Below are 21078 nucleotides of genomic sequence, written 5' to 3'. Positions count from 1 at the left end.
AGCTAGAGAAGAGATACTTCTGTTCAAATGAATGGCAGGTTATTCTTCAACACTGGGTTCATTTTTGGGGAAAGAGAAGGTACCTTGAAATGGGAACAAAATGTTGCATTGGGGTGAAAAGTTTAGAATAATTAATTTACTTTAACAATATAAACACTCTTAATCACCAACAGAGAATCAGAACAAAGTTCCTGGGAAAGTTACTAGAGTTACCAGTCCCAATGAAAGTGAAAGTCGCTCAGTCGTGTCCAACTCTTTGTGACCCCATGGACTACATAGTCAATGGAATTCTCCTGGCCAGAATACTGGAGTGGGTAGCCTTTCTCTTCTCCAGGGGATCTTCCCAACCCAGGGATTGAACCCAGGTCTCCCACATTGCAGGTGGATTCTTCATCAGCTGAGCCACCAGGGAAGCCCTGGTTCTCAAATTATGACCTGGTTGACAATCCCCTTGGGAAGACAGGCTGAAAAGCAAGATTCCTGGGCACTGGAGCTATTTTGATTCAGTGGAAGTCTGGTTTGGGGCCCAGGGATCTTTATTTTAATAAGCTTATTAGTACATTCTGAAGCCCATAGTCTCTGTCAAACCAAAGCCTGCTAAAAGGCAAGATAGTCAACAACAGGATACTGCATTCAGTAAGATTAGGAAGGTGTCTATGCCATTTTGCTATTATGCAAATACACCCTCCTTACAAATATCAGTCTGGATCCTTCCTCTTCTGCTTCCCTGAAGGTCATTTTTAGAAATAGCATCTTTCATCTATTTATTAGTCAGCCAGATTCTCATCTCTGAGTCTTTAAACTCTTGCTCTGTAAAGAAAGGGGCAAATGTGCTTGTATGTGTGTGCATGCGCACACGCATTCTTCACAGTTGGGAGGGTTGGGGGTGTAAGCCATTACAGTTCTTTTAGGAAATTATCTTTCCAAACAGAGCCAACCAAAGGGACATTTTTGGCTCTGGTATAGCTATAAAGGCCCAATAATACCTATTGAATTGAAATCACACTTTTATTAACTTAGCAGTAGATTTTTTCTTATAAAAATGAAAAATTCTCACAAGTACCCTCTTAACCAGTCTCACTCTATAAGACATATATCCTTATATCATTAACCCTCTGGGACCTGAACCCCTCTAATGTGCTCAGGAAACATTCCATTTGGATTACAGTTGTTCTCATAAGTTCATATTCAGCACAGACAGTCTGACAGAGCCAGGTTCTTGATCTCATGTTGGAGAATTTAATCAATGACTCAGCACTCTGGCATCTTGATGAAGATTCATTTTGGACAATTAACTAAGATCAACTTCATTTAAACATACATTTTCAAGAGAAAAGACCTCTGCGCCTTCCTTTTCTTGGCATATGTATACAGTATATATTTTATTTGCACAAGGAATGCTGCACTGGTTCACTGAGTTGAAATTTAGTCTCTGTTGGAATTGAGTTATCAAAATCAGCCATTGGATGGAGCAACTGCATTTTCAGGACCCACTTCCTGTCCCCTTCTGCTTATAGGACTCCTTACAAAAATTCAGGGGGAACTTTATCATGGGATCCAGTTTTTAGCTGATGTACCTATTAGGGTAATAGTTCCCTCCATAAAACGTTTTCCACACTGATCGCCTTTATCCTTTAAAAAGCTGTGAGCATCCGGGCCCCCAGAACACGGGGGGCGTGGGTGGGTTTCTGCTCCAGCACGCAGCATGAGAGCCGTGTCCGTCTGTGTCACGTGAAGTCAAACCTCTCTTGAAGTGATTTGTTTAGAGTGTCATTTGATGGAGTGGAATGTTCTGTAACTCATTTGAACTATTACAGAAGCTTTGGTAAAAGGTCACCACTGCTTTTTAAGAGTTTCCCAATCTGGGCACCATCTGGGGGCTTGTTAAAGATAAGGTTTTCTACTGGCTTTTTTTCCATACCGACTAGATTCAATTAGCAAAGGGCTACTTTTGCAGAGAAGTGTGTGTTCACATTTAGAGAGGGAGAGACAGACAGACAGGCAGATGTATAGAGACAGAGAGACAGAGGCAACTCAAGTAAAGCCCACTTAGCACCAAAGTGGAGTGCTTATGCCAGAGGACAGTACTGTTAATAGGTCTGAATGGAGGGGTCAGAATTGAAAAGCTGAATAGCATTTACTTTTAAATGTCACTTTTTAACCGATCCGTTCTCAAGTGTAGTCTTAGGAGTCAGCTCTAAAGGACTCCACACTCAGTAGGAAAAGGACAGCTCGTTTCTCAGTGTAGTAAAAGCGATGCGAAACATTCAGTCCACAAGGCAACAAGGACGCTCACACCGTCACACCTTTATCAGTTTAGTCTAGGCCTACAGTTGGCTTGCTTGCTTTCTTCCCTCTTCCTGATGAAACAAAAGTCTTGAATTTTCCAAACCTCAAAAGCTCAGCTATAAAACTGTAGGAAACCAGGAACAGGAAAAGGAAAGTTTCCTGTAAAGACGTCTTTGGTCTTGCTGGCCAGGTCTGCGCTCTCCCTTCAAACACTCAATATGGCTTCTGACACTCGTCCTTGGAAAAAGTCCAAATGTGACAAGTGGTAGAGGCAACATTTCTTTACCCTCCCACCTGGAACTTCCCATGATACGGATGAGTTCTAGCTGGTTCTTTCATGGATAAGAAGGAGCCCAGCTACTGCCCACCTCCCTTGCCCCCATCTGCAGAGAAAATTAGCAAACACGTAGTGAGATCTACTGAAGTAAAAATCAAAACCCTCTCATTTGGCTGGAATTCCTAAAAGGGCCTGGACCGAAGAGGCTGCACAGTAGCAGCTAAAACGCAGGCTCTTTGCCATTACAAATATTCTAAGAAATGTGTGTGTGGTATGTGTGTGTTTGTGGCAGGATGCTTGGGGGAGGAGAACATTAATGTCTCTATAGAGACATTAAAAACACAACAACGATTGTTTCTCCCTTGGTTCAATGAAATTGTTTTGGAAACCAAAACTGTCCTTAGAAAGGAGGAGAAATCCGTTTATATTCCTTTTGAGACAAAGAAGGAGGTCTTCCTGGCCAAGTCTTTAGGGTCCGTTCAGGTCCAGGAAACTCAGTCCTCAAGTTCAAAGCTCATCTCATCATAGAGTTCCGGGCGTGCTGACTTCCTGTTCCGGGAGTATTTCAGATTCAGGAGGTCACCCATCTCATCCAGGGCTTCCAAAACCTGCAAAGAGATTGCCTTCCATTAGTTTTATTTAAACTCCCAAGTGGCCTTGCCCTCTGAGGTCTCACAGAAAACCACACTCTTCTTTTGCCAGCTTATTTGCTTTTTAAAGAAAAGGAAAAAGATCCAAGTCACTAAGCTGAGGTTCATAAACCAGCCCGAGAGGAATGTTAGAGCCGAATGCATTTTACTTCATATTCTTTAACAGTCTAACTCCACATTACACGTGTTTAAGATATTGTGGGGATGTGAAGAGAGGAAGAAACGCATTTGATTCATGCTTACCCTTGAAGTCTTTATTTTTAAAATTTAATGACAGTATAAACTTGTGAGAGAAAAAGAAAAATGTTCACAGATTACGATTAAGTCCTCATGACACAAGAAATCAACCTGACCAGGAAGAAAATGAACTTGGAGGTAACTAATTCCTTCCCTGGTGGCTTAGACAGTAAAGAATCTGCCTGCAATGCAGGAGACCCGGGTTCAATCCATATGTAGGGAAATGAACATCCTCCTTTCTCTCTCCCATGCTTCCTCATCCCTCCCACTCTCAGCTTTTAAATACTCAGCTCTACGCTCCATAGAATAATAGAGTTTAAAACCCTAAGGGACCAAGAGCTCATCTATTTCAATTCTCTTAATCCAGACAGGTAAAGGTACAATTTTACAAATGAAACAACTGAAGTCCAGAATATACACAATGTAAATTTTCCTTCCAGTCTATTGCTAAGCCTACAGAATTGGGCATGCTTTTTTTTTTTTTTTTAACATTTTGGTTCTGTGTTTCTCAACCAGTCAAAAGAAAATGGAAAGATATTAGAGTCTAATGTTTTTAAAAAAGGGAAAGTAAGAGTTGCTAACATCAGAATAAATGACTCATGGGGCTTCTGGACGTTCTCTGTTAGGAAGACTTTCAAACTGACATCAGTTAATATCTCTATCAAGATGTTATGGATAGTTTATTTCTAGGTGGTACAATTATGGGTGATTAAAGTTTTCTTTTTACTTCAATGCATTTTCTTAACTTTTATACCAAATATAAGCACTAAGAAAAAGCAACAGACATTACATTTTAAGTGGCATAAATCTGGGATAGTTTCTACTGCTTTTGCTGAAGGTGGGGGATGGGGCAGGTCGGTGGCTTTGAAAGTGAAGGACCCACATACTTGGGGGCGAAGGGAGACAATTCATGGACGACGTGGGAGGGGAGCATAGGACTTCAATTATTTGTTAATCTCAATCTTTTAAAACTATATTTTTATTTTTAATACAGTTTTAAGTGGTACTTTCCGTTTACAGCTATTACAAAATATTGGCTGTATTCCCCAAGTTGCACGATACATCCTTGAGTCCATCTTAAACCCAGTAGCTTGTGCCTCCTGCTCAGCCGCCCCCATATTGCCCTTCCTGCCCCAGTAGCAACCACTGGTTTGTTCTCTATGTCTGTGTCTGTTTCTTTTTTCTTATATTCATTAATTTGTTGTATTTTTTAGAGTCCACAGATGAGCAATAGCATTCAGAATTTGTCTTTGTGTGACTTATTTTGCTTCTCATAATGCCCTCCACATCCCTCCATGTAGCTGCAAATGGAAAAATTTCATTCTCTTTTATGGCTGAATAGTATTCCATTGTGTGTGTGTGTGTGTGTGTGTGTGTGTGTGTGTGAACACATTACATTTTCTTTATCCATTTGTCTCTTGATGGACACCTAGGTTGCTTCCATATCTTGGCAATTATAAATAATGCTGCCATGAACATTGGGAGTGTATGTGTCTTTTTAAATTAGTGGCTTTTTTTTTTTTTTTTAGATATATACCCAGGAATGGAATTCCCGGGTCATGTGGCAGTTCTATTTTTATCTTTTGAGAAACCTCTATACTGTTTTTCATGGTAGCTGCACCAATTTACGTTCCCACCAACAGTGCACGAGGGTTCTCTGTTTTCCACATCCTTGCCAACACCTGTTACTTGTGTTCTTTATGATGACAGCCATTCTGACAGATGTGACGTAGTATCTCAAACTATTTAACTGTTTTTGGTGTCTGTTGTAAAATGTGCATAATATGCTGGTAATGCATATATAATCTCAAAATGGATTTATGTTGAGGCTCATTGATCAACTACCTGAAACACACCAGGACTCGAGAAAAGTTGGCTTTATGCAGCTTCTGCTGTCGCGGGGAATACACACTCCTGAACCATCTTCGTAACATCTGGGAAGAGTTACTTGCCACCTTTGGATTCATGCGTGAGAGGATTCTAAGAAAATAGGGGGCCAGTTCTGGGTAGGATGCTGCCAAGAAGTGAGAGAAACTCAGGGTTGGTCATATGTAGATTTCTTATTTGGAAGGTGGGAGGATTAAAAGGTTAGAGCTGACCTTGGGCTTCTCTGGTGGCACAGACAGTGAAGAATCTGCCTGCAATGCAGGAGACCTGGGTTTGATCCTTGGGTCAGGAAACTCCCCTGGAGAAGGAAATAGCTGCCCATTCCAGTATTCTTGCCAGGAGAATTCGATGCACAGAGGTGCCTGGTGGGCTACTGTCCACGGGGTTGCAGAGTCAGATGTGACTGAGCAACTAACACTACCACTCCTCCTACTAAAGCTGACCTCAGTCCTTTACTGAGGACTACCATTCATGTAGGAAGAGGTACATGTTAAGTCACTTTGTGCTTGTAAAGTGGCCCTGTTTCTGTCTTGCTCCAAAGGCGGTCACTGAATAGACTTGTCTAATAATATGTATTTTTGGCAAGTGTTGTTTATGTTCAGTCACCACCTTAATGCCCTGACTTTTCAAAGGGTCATTTTTCATATTCTCTTCTAGTAAGAAACCTGCTCAAAATTTTGTATTGATTTGATGATCTCAAAAGTTTAGAGGCGTTTGTCTAGGTGAAAGTTCCATGCCTCTTCCAAACCAGGTAATCTGTAGGAATTAACTTGTGAAGACAACCACAGGGTCTGATATCTACTGAACTGGCTATTCATTGAGTTTCTCAATGTTGTTTGGGTCAGAAATAAGATGCAAATCCACCCAGGTTACTCATCCCTTCTGCTGTCTCTAGAGCTTGCTTCTCAGCATGTGGACTTCTCCCCATACCTGCAATGTTCCTCTCATATCTCCCTTCTTCTATCGATGTGTAAACATGCTCAAGTCTCCCTCCACTTTCAAAAGCTTTTTCTAAACCAGTTTTTCTTGTCTTTACAAATTTCTTGAAAATCTTATCTACCCTTTCTTCAGAAAACTAAGATCATGGCATCTGGTCCCATCACTTCATGGGAAATAGATGGGGAAACAGTGGAAAGTGTCAGACTTAATTTTTTGGGCTCCAAAATCACTGCAGATGGTGATTGCAGCCATGATATTAAAAGATGCTTACTCCTTGGAAGGAAAGTTATGACCAACCTAGATAGCATATTCAAAAGCAGGGACATTACTTTGCCAACAAAGGTCCATCTAGTCAAGGCTATGGTTTTTCCAGTGGTCATGTATGGATGTGAGAGTTGGACTGTGAAGAAAGCTGAGCGCTGAAGAACTGATACTTTTGAACTGTGGTGTTGGAGAAGACTCTTGAGAGTCCCTTGGACTGCAAGGAGATCCAACCAGTCCATTCTAAAGGAGATCAGTCCTGGGTGTTCATTGGAAGGACTGATGTTGAAGCTGAAACTCCAGTACTATGGCCACCTCATGCGAAGAGTTGACTCATTGGAAAAGACCCTGCTGCTGGGAAAGATTGAGGGCAGGAGGGGAAGGGGACAACAGAGGATGAGATGGCTGGATGGCATCACTGACTCGATGGACATGGATCTGGGTGAACTCCGGGAGTTGGTGATGGACAGGAAGGCCTGGTGTGCTGCAATTCATGGGGTCGAAAAGAGTAGGACATGACTGAGTGACTGAACTGGACTGAATAGACCCTTTCTTATCATCATTCATTATATTTAGAAGAAATGATTTGTTAAAATTAATATACTGGAAATATACACTCATTTTAGAGAAATTGGACAATGTAGAACAGAAACAGCAAAGTTCTCCCATCATCTCAAAACCTAGAGTTAGTTCAGTTGTTAATGTGTCATCTAATGAATCATTGCTGTGTTTTGTTATTCTTGTTGTTGAGTCACTAAGTCACATCTGACTCTGAGGCTGAGATGGTTGGATGGCATCACCGACTCAATGGACATGGGTTTGGGTGAACTCCAGGAGTTGGTGATGGACAGGGAGGCCTGGTGTGCTGTGGTTCATGGGGTCGCAAAGAGTTGAACATGACTGGGTGACTGAACTGAAATGAACTGAGCTTCATCTGAGCCCAGCTCCTCATCTGTGATTCCTGTATCCACCCACAGATGCAGGCACTTCTGGAGTCTGCCTTTGGCTCATGTACTTATATTTGGACAATTCTTTCTTCTACCATTGACTTTAGTGATCTCCCCTTGAAGTGAAGTGAAAGGCACTCAGTCATGTCCAACTCCTTGTGACTCATGGACTGTAGCCCACCAGGCTCCTCTGTCCATGGAATTCTCCAGGCCAGAATACTGGAGTGGGTTGCCACTTCCTTCTCAAGGGGATCTTCCCAATCCAGGGATCAAACCCAGGTCTCCCGCATTGCAGGCAGACTCTTTACCAACCGAGCCACCTGGGAAGCCCGGATCTCCCCTTAGTTCCTCACATTACAGCAACTCCAGTCTTGCGTGTTATCCTAAGCTCTAGAATTGGATTTTCCTTTTTAAAAATTTTGTTAAAGTATAGTTGGTTTACAGTGTTGTATTAACTTTCTCTACACAGCAGAGTGATTCAGTTATACATACATATATTGTTTTTCACATTCTTTTCCATTATGGTTTGTCCCAGAATATTGAGTATAGTTCCCTGTGCTATACAGTAGGTCCTTGCTATTTATCCATCCTATGTATAATAGTGGAACTTTCCCAACAATGGCTCATAGACATGTAATCCCTACCTGTCTACAACTGAGCTCATTTGATTCCCCTAGTCCTTCTGATGATTTGCTATTCTTTGCCACATACCCTTATTTCCTAGTAACTTGGCTCTGCTGTCCTTCATTCACTAGAGGACTAGAGACCTTGGATTATCCTTGATTCCCTGGCCCACATGTGTCCTGCATCCAAATATTTGCCAAGTCTTGGCAGATCCATGCATGCATAATGTCTGTTCCTAGATTCATTTCTTTTGCTCCCATTGCCCTTGACCTCATCATCTCTTATTTTGCTCAAATAGCTCCTTACATGTGATGACTCGCTGCACTTCCACGCTCCTGCAGTTATCTTCACTAGATTGTCATCTAGAGTGTCTGTCCTGCGGTTGTCATTCTTCACTAGGTGAATTTATTCTCTCTGGTATGATTATGAGGTGCCTGTTTATAGTACGTCCTCTTAGACTTTTTGCCCCAGAGTTTTGCATAGAGCAGACATCTGATAGCGTTTGCTAAACTGCATTGATTTTTATGAGACAGTTTCATCAATTCCAAACTGACTGACCTGGCTTGGATCTGGTAGTATTCATTCATACAGAGATTGAAATTTAAGGACAGTAAAATGGTAAAATGGTTTTGAAATCCTTTGCATCCCAGGTAGGATGAGCTTTTACAATAGGTCTGTCTGCTGTTGGCTTTCCAAATGTGGCTTATTTGGGTCCTATTTTCTTGTGATGGATGTAGTGGCTCTGACCAGTGCCAGGGTGTAGGCAATTGCTGCTGAAACAGCACAAGAAATCAGCATCAGCATTTAAGAAGAAGCCAAGAGCAGACGTCTGGCTTCTCAGTCAGTGTTTGCTGTGAAACCGAAACACTGACTTGACTCAAGTCTTCCCTGGGTTGGTTTTCTTTTCTGTCTGCCGAGTTGATCACATTGTTGTGCGTTGCTGGGACTCCCCTCCCCCATCCCCTTATTTTTTCTAAGTAGTGAGGGTTATTGGTGTTGTTTCCTTACACCATCCAAGAGAAATCCACGGAAACCCAAGCAAGCTCTGTAAAAGAAGGCACTCAGACTCCGAGGCCCCATCCCACTGCTTCTGCTGGGCCGTGGGCACTCACCGTGTCCAGCATCTCCTGGGTGTGTGCTGCTGAAACACAAAACCGAGCCCGCGCTTCTGCAAGGGGCGTAGCTGGAAATCCAACGACCACCACACCGATTTTTCTGTTTAATAGATGCCTTGCAAAAGCCCTAAGGGAAAGATTAAGAAGGAGGTTAACTGAGACATGACAAAATTCTACTGCAAAAAACGGAATGTGGCTAATGACTTTGTTTTTAAAAAATAAGTAGAAGATAACTGAAGTAATGAAACTTCCGTCAAATACAATTGACCAGGAAATGTGGCAGCCAGTCACTTGGTGGCACCCATAACTGTGCGTGTATTTTGTGGGACATGGCCCGTTCATTAGACAATGGTGTGTTCAGTCTTCGACACTGAGCAGAAAATGCGGATGGACATGGACACGACCGTGATCCTGGTTGGACAAATTTGCATATATGGAAACTTTTTGTCTGTAGAGTTCCTAAGGAATAAAAGCCCTAACACACTTGTAGGATGAGAATAGAGACACAGACTTCGAGCAGGGACTAGTGGACACAGAGGAAAGGAGAGGGTGTGATGAAGTGAGAGAGTAGCATTGACATATATTCATTACCTTGTGTAAAATGGACAGCTAATGAGAAGCTGCTGTCTACACAAGGAGCCCAGTCCGTGCTCCGTGATGACTCAGAGGGGTGGGATTGGTGGGGGTGGGGCGGGAGTGGGGCTCAGGAGGAAGGGGATATATGTATACATACGACTGATTCATGGTGTTGTACATGGAAACTAACACAGCATTGTAAAGAAATTATACTCCAATAAAAAGAACCATAACACAATGCAATTACATAAGGAAACAATTTGTTATATGCAAACCTATATGCTTTCAATACTTAATACAGTACCGATAATACAGTGTGGAGATTCTTATAAGCCTCTACTTCGTGACTGTAATTTCAGAATCAGGATCAGAGGGTCTGCAGGAGACAACCCCAAGCCACGTTCTCTCTCCAGAGCCAAGGATTTTATTTTCCATCAAGCCAAAGATATGAAATAGCAAGGGTCTTCTCACTTTTTATGTGTGCCTTCAGGGATAATAAACCCATTGGCTGGACTAAGCGGGGATGGGGAGGAGGGTGGGAGGGAAAGAAGTGTTCACTCACAGAGTCTTTCTCTAGTAGGAGCCTAGAGGCGTAGGTCATAGAATTTCAAAGCTCTGTGATACAGAGTAAAACCTTTTAAAGCTAGGATTCCTTTCCCTTAACTACTTCTGCTGCTAAGTCGCTTCAGTCGTGTCCGACTCTGTGCGACCCCATAGAAGGCAGCCCACCAGGCTCCCCCGTCCCTGGGATTCTCCAGGCAAGAACACTGGAGTGGTTTGCTATTTCCTTCTCCAATGCATGAAAGTGAAAAGTGAAAGTGAAGTCGCTTAGTCGTGTCCGACTCTTAGGGACCCCATGGACTGCAGCCCACCAGGCTCCGCCATCCATGGGATTTTCCAGGCAAGAGTACTGGAGCGGGGTGCCATTTCAGAGCTAATCTCAGTAACGATTCTAGAATACTGAGCTCCCGAAGTCTGTAAATTTCTTGCACTGAGATCCAACCTCAGGCACAGGCTTGTGCGTCCAAGTAAGTAAGTATTTCCCTCTCTGTGCTCATCACTCCCCACAGGACTCCTTTGTGCTTGAGAAGCTCTGCCCACAAGTGGGGTAAAGGTCTCAGATCTTCTAAGCTTTAAGAGGCGGTGGTTGTTGTTTAGTCGCTAAGTCATGTCCGACTCTGTCACCCCAGGGACTGTAGTCTGCCAGGTTCCTCCGTCCAGGGATTTTCCAGGCAAGAATACTGGAGTGGGTTGCCATTTCCTTCTCCTTTGCGGGTGTCTTATTTTAGGCTGGAAGCTGACAGCACCACAGAAACCCTGAGTTTCAGGAAGAATCCTCTATGCAGCCACAGAGAGGAAGGTTGTGGGGTCTCTCCTTCTCCTCCTGTTTAGCTGACGGCTTTTAGGTTTCCTCGGGCAGAAGGCGGGTTATCAAAGGAAGCGATGGAGATTACAGGGACCACCAAACACAGCCTCTCTGGCCCCCTGGCTCGGGCAAGGCGAGATTCAGCCTTTGATTTGGGAAGGTTGCAAGGAGATGGAGCTTTCTAACTGAGGAAGCTTGAAAACCGGCCATTCTTTCTCTTTCTTGATCACCCTATGGAAGGCTGCCCACGGAACTGCACAGGATGAGAGCTTGTAATTGTCTGAGAAATAAGTCAAGAGCTTTTATCGCTAGAGTACAAACCACCTGACCCATGATTTCTGGTCGGGACTCCCCAAAGACCATTTTCACTGTCTGCACTTTCCTCTTTGTACCAGAGGAAGTGAGTTTTGCCAAAGAATGTAGAGTGAAATATATGCCTGTTGATTCATTAGGTTAATCTGAGGCCTCCCTGGAGCATGTCTAAATTTAAAGCTTACAACTTACACAACTAAAGCTAGCCTCCTTCAGTTAATGTATATGATTGTTCTGAATGTTCAGCATAATGAGCCTCTGGGTTTGTACTCCCCAAATCAAATTAGAGCTGGCACAGCCCGAAAGAAACTAAACTACTTGAATAAGAAGAATAAAATATTCGCCTTGCACTGAACACAGCATCAGTGCATTTTCTGCACCACCATCCTCCAAGCACATGATGAGGCCTGGGGCTGGAAAATGTCAGTCCTCCACCAAATACGAAATACAATTCTTCTGATTACTTAAGTGATTTTTTATCAGTGAAATCACATTCTACTCTACTACATAGAAGAGTCCAGTGGTAGAGCTGCAGTAAGACTTTATTCAAAAGGATACCTGGCTAGAGATCATATTTCTATTCTGCAGTGGGGGGAAATGTGAAGAAATCACGGTTCTTTAATAAAATCAAAGGTTTTTAAATAAGCAAATGGAAAAAGTGTTCAGACACTGGCTGAGACAACTAACCCTCTGTTTCAAAAGCTTTTCTGCATATAAACTTTCCATCGAAGGAATATCCGAGAAGAAAACAAGACCAGGGGATGGCTACTCCTGCCAACAATAGATAACATTACCTTTTGGAACTAAACTGTTCTAAGTTTCCTTAACAACAGAAATAATTAGATTTTTTTTGGTGCTAATTGTATAGCCCCCATTGTACTAATCCATGCCCTTTTGATTCACCAATGATGACATTAAGGACGGTTAAATTATACTCCGCTTTGCTTTAAAGAGATGTGTATTTTCCCGCATGGACTAAAGCTTGAGAGGCTGTGCAGTGCACTGAAAAGAGCCCTGGTTTAGGAGGCAAATGGAACTGACCTGAACTCTGGGCTCTAGTACCTACCACAGGAGTGACACTGAGAAAATAGTTTTGACTTTGTGCATTTAGGTGTCTCCATTTGTAAACCCGAGCTAGGCATCCCACCTTCAATGGCTGAACATTGGGTTTAAGAGCCTTCCTTAGCATATAATTAACATTCAGCAATATTAGCTCCTCCTTAAAACTATCTTACATGGAAAGGTATTAGATTATTCGACATATCATCCAAGGTCCAGTTGATGCAGGACATAGCAAGATCTTTTCCTACTCTTTTCCTGGAAGTTTTATTTTTATTAAAGGATAATAATTATTTTACTTTATCTTGTATAAAATAAAGATTTTTTAAAATATTGTAATTATTTTAAAAAGACATGCAACCACAATGACTCAATCTTACACTCAGTTGAAACTAGTAATAATAATCATTGTAGCCACAGTGGTAGAAGTAGTTGTAATAATGATGTCTACCACTGAGTGCTTATTCAATCACTATACAAAGTGCTTCATATGCACTATTAATACAATTAAAAATAACAGCCAACACTGAGTAGACCGTAAGAGGTGACATGCCAATGCTGATACACTTCATCTTGTTTAATCTTCAAATGATGTTAGGAAATAGGTCCTATTCAATCCCATTTTCTTTCTTTTTTAAAATTTATGTTTAATTGGAAGATAATTGTCTTATGATGTTGTTTGGTTTCCACTGCACAACTTGAATCAGCCATAATTACACACGTGTCCCCTCCCTCCCCTCTCCCATCCTCAGAGCACCGGACTGAGCTCCCTGTGTTACACCACAGCTTCCCACTAGCCATCTGTTTTGCACACGGTAGCGTGCACATGGTAGTGTTCACGTGCCAGTGCTGCTTTCTTACTTCATCCCCACTCTCCTTCCCCCTCTATTTTCACAGTCTTTATTCTTTCCCCGCAAATAGCTTCATCAGTACCATTTTTCTAGATTCCATATACATGTGTTAATATGTGATATTTTTTAATGACTTATTTAATGCTGTATAATAGACACAAGGTTCATCCATCTCATTTCAACGAACTCAAATTTGTTCTTTTTACTGGCTGAATAATATTCCATTGGGCTTCCCTGGTGGCTCAGATGGTAAAGAATCTGCTTGCAATATGGGAGACATGGGTTCGAACCTTGGGTTGGGAAGAGACCCTGGAGGATGGCATGGCAACCCACTCCAGTATTCTTGCCTGGAAAATCCCTGTGGACAGAGGAGCCTGGCAGGCTACAGTCCATGGGATCGTAAAGAGTCAGACATGCCTGAGTGACTTGGCACAGCACAATATTCCACTGTATATATGTACCATAACTTCTTTATCCATTCATCTGTCAATGGACATCTAGGTTGCTTCCAGGTTCTGGCTATTGTAAACTGTGCTGCAATGAACACTGGGGTACATGCATCATGCATCTTTTTGAATTATGATCTTCTCAGGGTATAAAGAGGAGAAGGCAATGGCACCCCACTCCAGTACTCCTGCCTGGAAAATCACATGGATGGAAGGGCCTGGTGGGCTGCAGTCCATGGGGTCGCTAGGAGTCAGACACGACTGAGCGACTTCACTTTATTTTTTCACTTTCATGCATTGGAGAAGGAAATGGCAACCCACTCCAGTGTTCTTGCCTGGAGAATCCCAGGGTTGGGGGAGCCTGGTGGGCAGCCGTCTATGGGGTCGCACAGAGTCGGACATGACTGACGCGACTTAGCAGCAGCAGCAGGGTATAAAGATGCTCAATGTTGCTTATCATTAGAGAAATGCAAATAAAAATTACCATGAAGTATCACCTCACACTGGTCAGAAGGGCTATCATTAAAAAAATCTATAAACAATAAACACTGGAGAGGGTATGAAGAAAAAGGGAACCCTCTTGCACTCTTGGTGGGAATGTAAGTTGATACAACCACTATGGAGAACAGTATGGAAATTCCTTAAAAAGCTAGGAATAAAACTACCATATGACCCAGCAATCCCACTACTGGCCAATGTACCCTGATATATCTCATTTTCAATATGAGAAAATCAGGGATTCAGAAGTTTGGTTTAATGAGGAAGAGACAGAATGAAAATTCTTTTTCATTCCAAACATCTCATTATACTCTAGAACACAACTTTTCCAGGAAACTCCTTCTCAGTTTTACTTTCGTTTTTCACATTAGCTTTGCCAAGTCAGGACTCCTGTCATATAAAGCAGGAGAAGAACTCTCTTTCATTCTGTCACCATGCACTTAAGTGCATTTGTTTTGTTTGTCGTGGGCTCTTCTCATTAGATGGACTCAACTTCCCATCCTGTTGAGGTTCTAATTCCAGCTTCCATCATCAAATATCAAGCATACTCCCTAACACCACCCTCCAGTATTGTGTACTTGACGCATTCTAAAATAAAGCAAGCTTACTTCTGGTGTTTTCATTTGAGCAAATCATAAGGTATTAGATAAGCATGGGCTAAGCGTGGAGTCGGAACACGCCACTTCCCTGGCCACTCTGAGTAAATGTGGACTTTTTCCGTGCCATCCAAGACCAGATGCTAGAGGGCTTTGGGGTATCTGCCGCTCGGAATCACCGTTGTCCCCGCTCCCCGCCATCAGCACAGAGCAGTGTCCTGTGGCGTTCCCGAAGCACCCTGTCTTCTGGGCCACCCCAAGCGCTGATTTCCTGACCCAGATCCACAAACAAAGGGCTCAGTGGTGGACAACGGTGGTGCACGAGGCCCTGGCGAAATGACGTGAGAGTGGACATCAAAGAAACCATCTTTTAGGAATGTTTAACGCAGTCCTAACCATCATGAGTTTTCAACAAATAGCCCCAGAGCTTCTTTTCTATACTACTTCTAATAGTCTGCCAATCAACCTAGACTGTCAGAGAATCAAATAGAACGTTCCAACAATACGGTTGTGTTAAAGGAGTGTCAGGACCTCCAGAATCTGATGAACATCTGTTGATAATTACTTTCTCCCATGTGCTGGGTCAGACACACAAATATTTTATATTTAGAAAAGATTTTAGTTAATTTCTTTTTAATCACAGAGTTCATTCATGTCTAGCAGATTGGAGAATGACTCCTGGAAAAACTCATTAACACCATATTGAGAAAAAGTCATTTTTTTTTCTCTTTATGCATTTGTTACTAATGCTCAATTTCAGAGTCACAATCAGTGGAAAAGAGCCTGAAGTCGGCTTACAGGAGAGGTATTAAAATTTGGTGTTGGGAGCAAGAGCTTTGGAGCAAGAGCCTAAGTTTGGGTTGGCCTTTTGGTTTTCCTACACTTGGTCTTGACTTTGGAAAGCTGTTTAACTGCTCTCAGCCTCAGTTTCCCCACACATGAGGCTGCCTTCTTTGGAGGATGGCTATGAGAGTTCAACGGGAGAGTGCACAGAGCCTAGTCATGTTGTTTTTGAATGTTGGGAGAGAGGGTCTTTTGAGGTTCTCCCTGAGAAAGATCTTGGGGCAGGAGGAAGGGCAGGACCCTTGTTCATTTATAGCTGAGGCCTCAGGCAGCAAGTGGTTTCGCCCAATTCACAGAGCGTGGAAATGGTGGGCCGCAGCACCTGGCTCCCTTCCCACAAGACCTTGTGACTTCTGAGAAACTGGACAAGTGAGTTTTGAGCTTAGCATCTTGCGCAAGATGCAAAGCAGCATCTGCGCTGAAAGAGTCCCCTGGTGTCGGAGCGCCATCTCCATCAGATCACCCTGGGGCTTAGGTGTTATGGTGGGGGTCTGCTGGATACTCACGCTACTTTCGCAGGCATGTAAAGGAGCAGGGGGACCACAGGAGACTCTTCGTTGCCATACACAATGAATCCCATTTTGCTTAGTCTCTGTCTGAAGTATCTTGTATTTTTTGCCAGTTGCTGTACTCTCTGCAGCCCTGGAAGGAAATAGGCGTGAAATCCATCAGACTGTCTTGGCAAGTGCTGTTAAGTCTTTCTGCAGGCCTGCATTAAGGGCTGGAGGAGGGTCAGAGCAGGATGGGCAAAGATGTCCTGGTGGGCAGGGTGGGCACTGATGCCCGGGACCTGCCCTGCGCCTGGAAGACAGGGTCTGGGGGATGGTGCTGCTGGCCACTGCTGCCAACTACAGTCATGCTAGGCTGCAGGGCAGCAGGGGAGCAGGAAGTGTGTCTCGCCAGAACAAAGGAGGTGAACTCCTATTTACTAGGTACCCACAGTGTGTGGAATCTGCTAAGTGCTATAGACACGTTAGTTCAGGGGAAGGGAATGTGACAGGAAACAGAACACCAACCAAGAAGGAGATTGTTGCAAATCTCAACTATCCCTCTTCTTTTCTGTCATTACTCTTCACCCCTTCCCGCATCCTCATTCTCCAGGAAGATCCCTCCCCAGCTCTGCCAGTCCTCAGAAAGCAGACCATGAGGGAGAAAACACCTTGTTTGTTATACTTTCTTCAGAAAGCTGACCTATCCCCCAGGCTGGCAACAGCCCGTGGATGAAGGATACGCTTGGTTCATTTGGCTGCTGCCCCGGGAGCTGTGAGTGGGTCTCTCATGAGAACTTTGCCAAAGAGATAATACATATGAATTAAACCAGTAAGACTGTCTTGCTAGTAGAGCATGACTATAAAAAATTTAGAGAGAATCAACAACTGGATGAAAAACAAAAAATGATGGGAATTGAGAGAAAAGTGTATTACTGGAATCTATGAGACAGAGGAAATCATTGGTCAGTAGAAACTAGGGTAGCCATGAAGTAGAGAAGTGGGCAGTGCAAGGTCAGTCAGGAGCAACGAGAGAAAAGAGATAGAAACAGTCTCCTGGGGGAGACAGGCATGAATCAAATAATCACAAATGAATGTAAAGTTGCAACTCTGACGAGGGTGGTAACGAATGCCGTGTGGTATTTGGGAGTCCACAGTGGAGAGCTTAGACCAAGTCCGAGGAAAGCAACGCGTGATGAGTGAACTGAGATCTGAAAGATAGACAAAGGTTACCAAAATAAAGAGGAGGGAATTCCTCACCCAGAAAACAGATGCAACGGTCCTATAGTTTGTAGAAAAAACAGAATGGTTGAGAACCAGCAAGAAGTGGTTGAGGGCAGGGCAAGATAGAAGGAACAAGTGAGTAGATTGTCTGAAAAACCAGAAGTACAGGGATTGGAGAATCCAGCATTGAGTGCTTGGGAAGAGGAGCTTAAAAGGGAGACAAAAGCAGAACAATCAGGGAGGGAAAAGAAGTCACGAGAACTGGCATTCACTGGCGTCATTAATATGGCGCTCATGGATACCTGTTGCTTTGAGGGTTCCTAGCTGGGACTTGGTTTTAAAGAAACAGTTAGTTACAGGTATAGTTTACCTTCATTCATACGGGCTTTTAGTTTCCTACCCACCTTCCTGAAACAATAAGCTCTCTCCCCTAAAATTTCAGATTTGCAACATGAATCCAGGAAAGGGACTTGGAGAGGTGTAGAACCATTTGCATAAATTTTGTTGCATAGACACAGCCTCTTTTGTGCTTTAAAAAAAAAAAAAAGAATTGTTTTGGAACATGCTGAAGTGTCTTCTGGTACAGAGAGGAAGCGATTCGAAGGACAGAACTAGAAGTGAAGAAGAAAAATATTTGTCATTACTTCAAAAAATTTTCTTCATCCATACATTGAAACTGTGCGTGCTTAGGAAGATGAGAACATAGGAGCAGGGGGTATTGTGGATCAGAAAAGAGGGGCTGGACTATGACTTGCTTAAAGAAGGTGATTCAGATACAAATGAACTTATTTACAAAACAGAAACAGACACAAAAAACAGACTTATGGTTACTAAAGGGGAAACATCGAGGGAATAAATCAAGAGCTTGGGATGAATGTACACATACGACTATACATAAGATGGATAACCAACGAGGATCTACTATATACTAATAGCACAGGGAACCACTCAATGTTCTGTGATGACCTATGAGAAGCGAATCTAAAAACAAATGTATACATCTACATGTATACCTGAATCAATTTGCTGTACACCTAAAACTAACACAGCATTGCAAATCAACTATACGTCAATAAAATAAAATAAAAAAAAAAAGGTGTTCCAAATGAAGGCACAGATATACATCCCAGTCTTCAAAATGTATTCCATATGGCTCGTCCTCTTGTGCGTTCAGCTCTTCTGTTGATGGTTAGCTGTACAATGAATAGATGAGTTCATCAGGCTGGGTCTGATACTTCCTAAATGATCCCCCTCTAGGACTAGAAGGATTTCCTGGTCTGGAAGTACCTGAATGACTATATTGCTTTTCCCAATGGCATTATCTTTGCACTTGCCCATAATGACTCATCCATCATTGAGCTGCCCTGCTACTTAATCGGCCCCGTCTGTCCTCTCTGCCTTGATTAACCCATGTAACTGGATCACCAGCTAATGTCATTACTTTCTGGCTTCTAGATCCTTTGGAGAGTTGACCAGATGGATCAGAATATTGATCACAGGGGCAGCTGACTCTTAAGAACTGGATCTTTTATTCTTGCCGTCTTTTCCCTCTTTGAAGCATGCAGCATAGCATGGCAGGCAAGCCATTATGACACACTTTGTGGACACCGCTTTTTCTCACATAGGGCTACTATAGATGGCTTGACGTCTTTTGAGCTGGCCAAGATATAGCTCCTTTCAATTACTCTATTGCTCACTTCTGAAAATTGGAAACATTCTCCTACTGTTGGAGGGCCTGGAGGCAGAGAGAGATTTGTACATATAAAATGCTACTCATCTACAGGATGCGGGGGATTTGATTAATTATGCTGTACTTTGAGCTTCTTGTTTGAAAAGCACTTTGTCAAAGTAGAAAGAATTTTTGCACTTGTCGTTTCATACAGGGGTCCTGGATGAAGACTGGGCATGGTAATGACCTTCCCTTTGCAACACATAAGGTCCCTAGTTAAATACTTTTTGATTCTCCTTCAGCCTATTACAGAGAAGACAGGGGAGGCCCTGCCCAGATAAATAAGTTAGGGGTGAGATCTCTTATGTAGAGTGCTGGAGAGCTTATGCAATTGTGTTATTTTGCTAGATTCTTGGTTCTCTGGAAAAGGAATAAGCCCTGGAGTTAAATGGACTAGGAAACTCCAAACTCCACGTGGACGACTTAAGGCTTTAAAACCTCAGTTTTACCTGGAAATAAATAAACTTATTTCACAGGAAGACTTGGAGCAATAAAGGGGTTAATGCAGGAACATGCTTAGTACTGTGTCTGGGAAACAGATATTTACAAGGTTAGTTACATTTTTCCATTAGCAGCAGTTCTCAGCAGCCTCAGTGGCACTTGGGAGCATCTAGAGAGCTTGGCAGAGCCCCATGCCCGGACTGTACCCCAGACCAATGAAATTGGCATCTCTGGGAATGAGACCAAGCATGAGTTTGGCTTTCACCAGGTGCAGCCAAGGAAACTCGGTGTTTCAGAAACTATGGCCATTAGCAGTTCAGCCCCAAGGCCACGGGTGGCTGTGTTTGGCTGTGTCTTGGCTGAGTCATGCTCCTTGGTGGGACATGGAAAGTAAAAAGACGGGCATATGTCCTTGCCTCTTGTTTGGCAAGATGACATCCCAGCAGTTATTGAACGCCTGGGGTCTCCAGCGGTACATTTGGGAGGTGACTTGCTCCCGAACAGTTATCAGCTCCAAAATGCTCACTTGACTGGAGATCAACCCCACTGTCAACCTCGCCCCTCCTGTGAGGCTGGATAAGGTCAGGGATGGACCCAGCTGGGCAGATGACCTGTAGGGTGCCATTCGGCCCACTCGGGTTTCTAGCTCTGCCGACTTGAGGGATGGACTGGGTTTAACCTTCTCTCCAATGCTGTTAAAACAAAAACAGCTGGGGCCGGGGAAGGAAAACAAATAAAACCCTAAGCGTCCCACTACAAAGCCGTGCAGTCCCCTAATAAAAACAATCATCAGTGGAGTTTCCAAAAATATGCTTGGGACAACTCAATCTTCAGAGGGCCAGGAGGCACTGTGGACAGAGGACATGCCCAGAATGACCTGTCAGAAGCTAAAGAAGGAAAATTTCTTCTCTGTTGAACCATCGGCTGGCAAGAAAGAGAAAGGCATTTCCCTCTGTAAGGCTCTGGCGCATTTGCCAGCCAATACCAATGACACACTCTATTTTCTGCAGACTTTTCAAGCTAACTGTCTAACAGAGGAAATGTGCATAGACCCAGATGCCGTGGCGGGGACTCATTTTACGCCCCAGGTTGAAAAGGGCACATACAGAGACACCCATGGCGCTCCCCTCCAGTGCAGAATGCAGACTGGGAGACCTCAAACCTGCTTCTTGGCAGCTGTGCTGGGAAAGGGTGGTGGGTAGAATCTTCCCTTAAAACCTGTCGCACAGTTTAAGAAGTTGATCTTTCTCAACAACCAAATTGATCCTCCAGGGTGCCCCAGCAGTGGCCTCAGAAGGTCTCCCCTGCCCCTCCGCTCCCACCCCAACCCTCCATGGCCTACCCCTCCCTTCCATTCATTTGTCTGATGCTCACACTAGGCTTCTCCTCCAGGCACAGGGAGGGGCAGGGGCGGCGGTGCTGG

General features: G+C 43.4%; 1 protein-coding gene across 1 annotated transcript in view; it reads right to left on the bottom strand.

Annotated features, from left to right (window-relative positions):
* Positions 1 to 2917: 2917 nt before the first annotated feature.
* SPTLC3 (serine palmitoyltransferase long chain base subunit 3) overlaps positions 2918 to 21078 on the bottom strand; it is a 148076-nt gene continuing 129915 nt past the window's right edge. The window contains exons 10-12 of the mRNA XM_061435620.1: positions 16280 to 16415; positions 9224 to 9353; positions 2918 to 3174 (exon numbers count right to left, since the gene is read on the bottom strand). Of these exons, the coding sequence (XP_061291604.1) occupies positions 3061 to 3174; positions 9224 to 9353; positions 16280 to 16415 (380 nt within the window). The 3' untranslated portion in view covers positions 2918 to 3060. The remainder of the gene's footprint in view (positions 3175 to 9223; positions 9354 to 16279; positions 16416 to 21078) is intronic.

Source organism: Bos javanicus, chromosome 13 (genome assembly GCF_032452875.1).
Source record: "Bos javanicus breed banteng chromosome 13, ARS-OSU_banteng_1.0, whole genome shotgun sequence".
NCBI lineage: Eukaryota > Metazoa > Chordata > Mammalia > Artiodactyla > Bovidae > Bos > Bos javanicus.
This window is presented reverse-complemented; position numbering and strand designations above follow the sequence as displayed.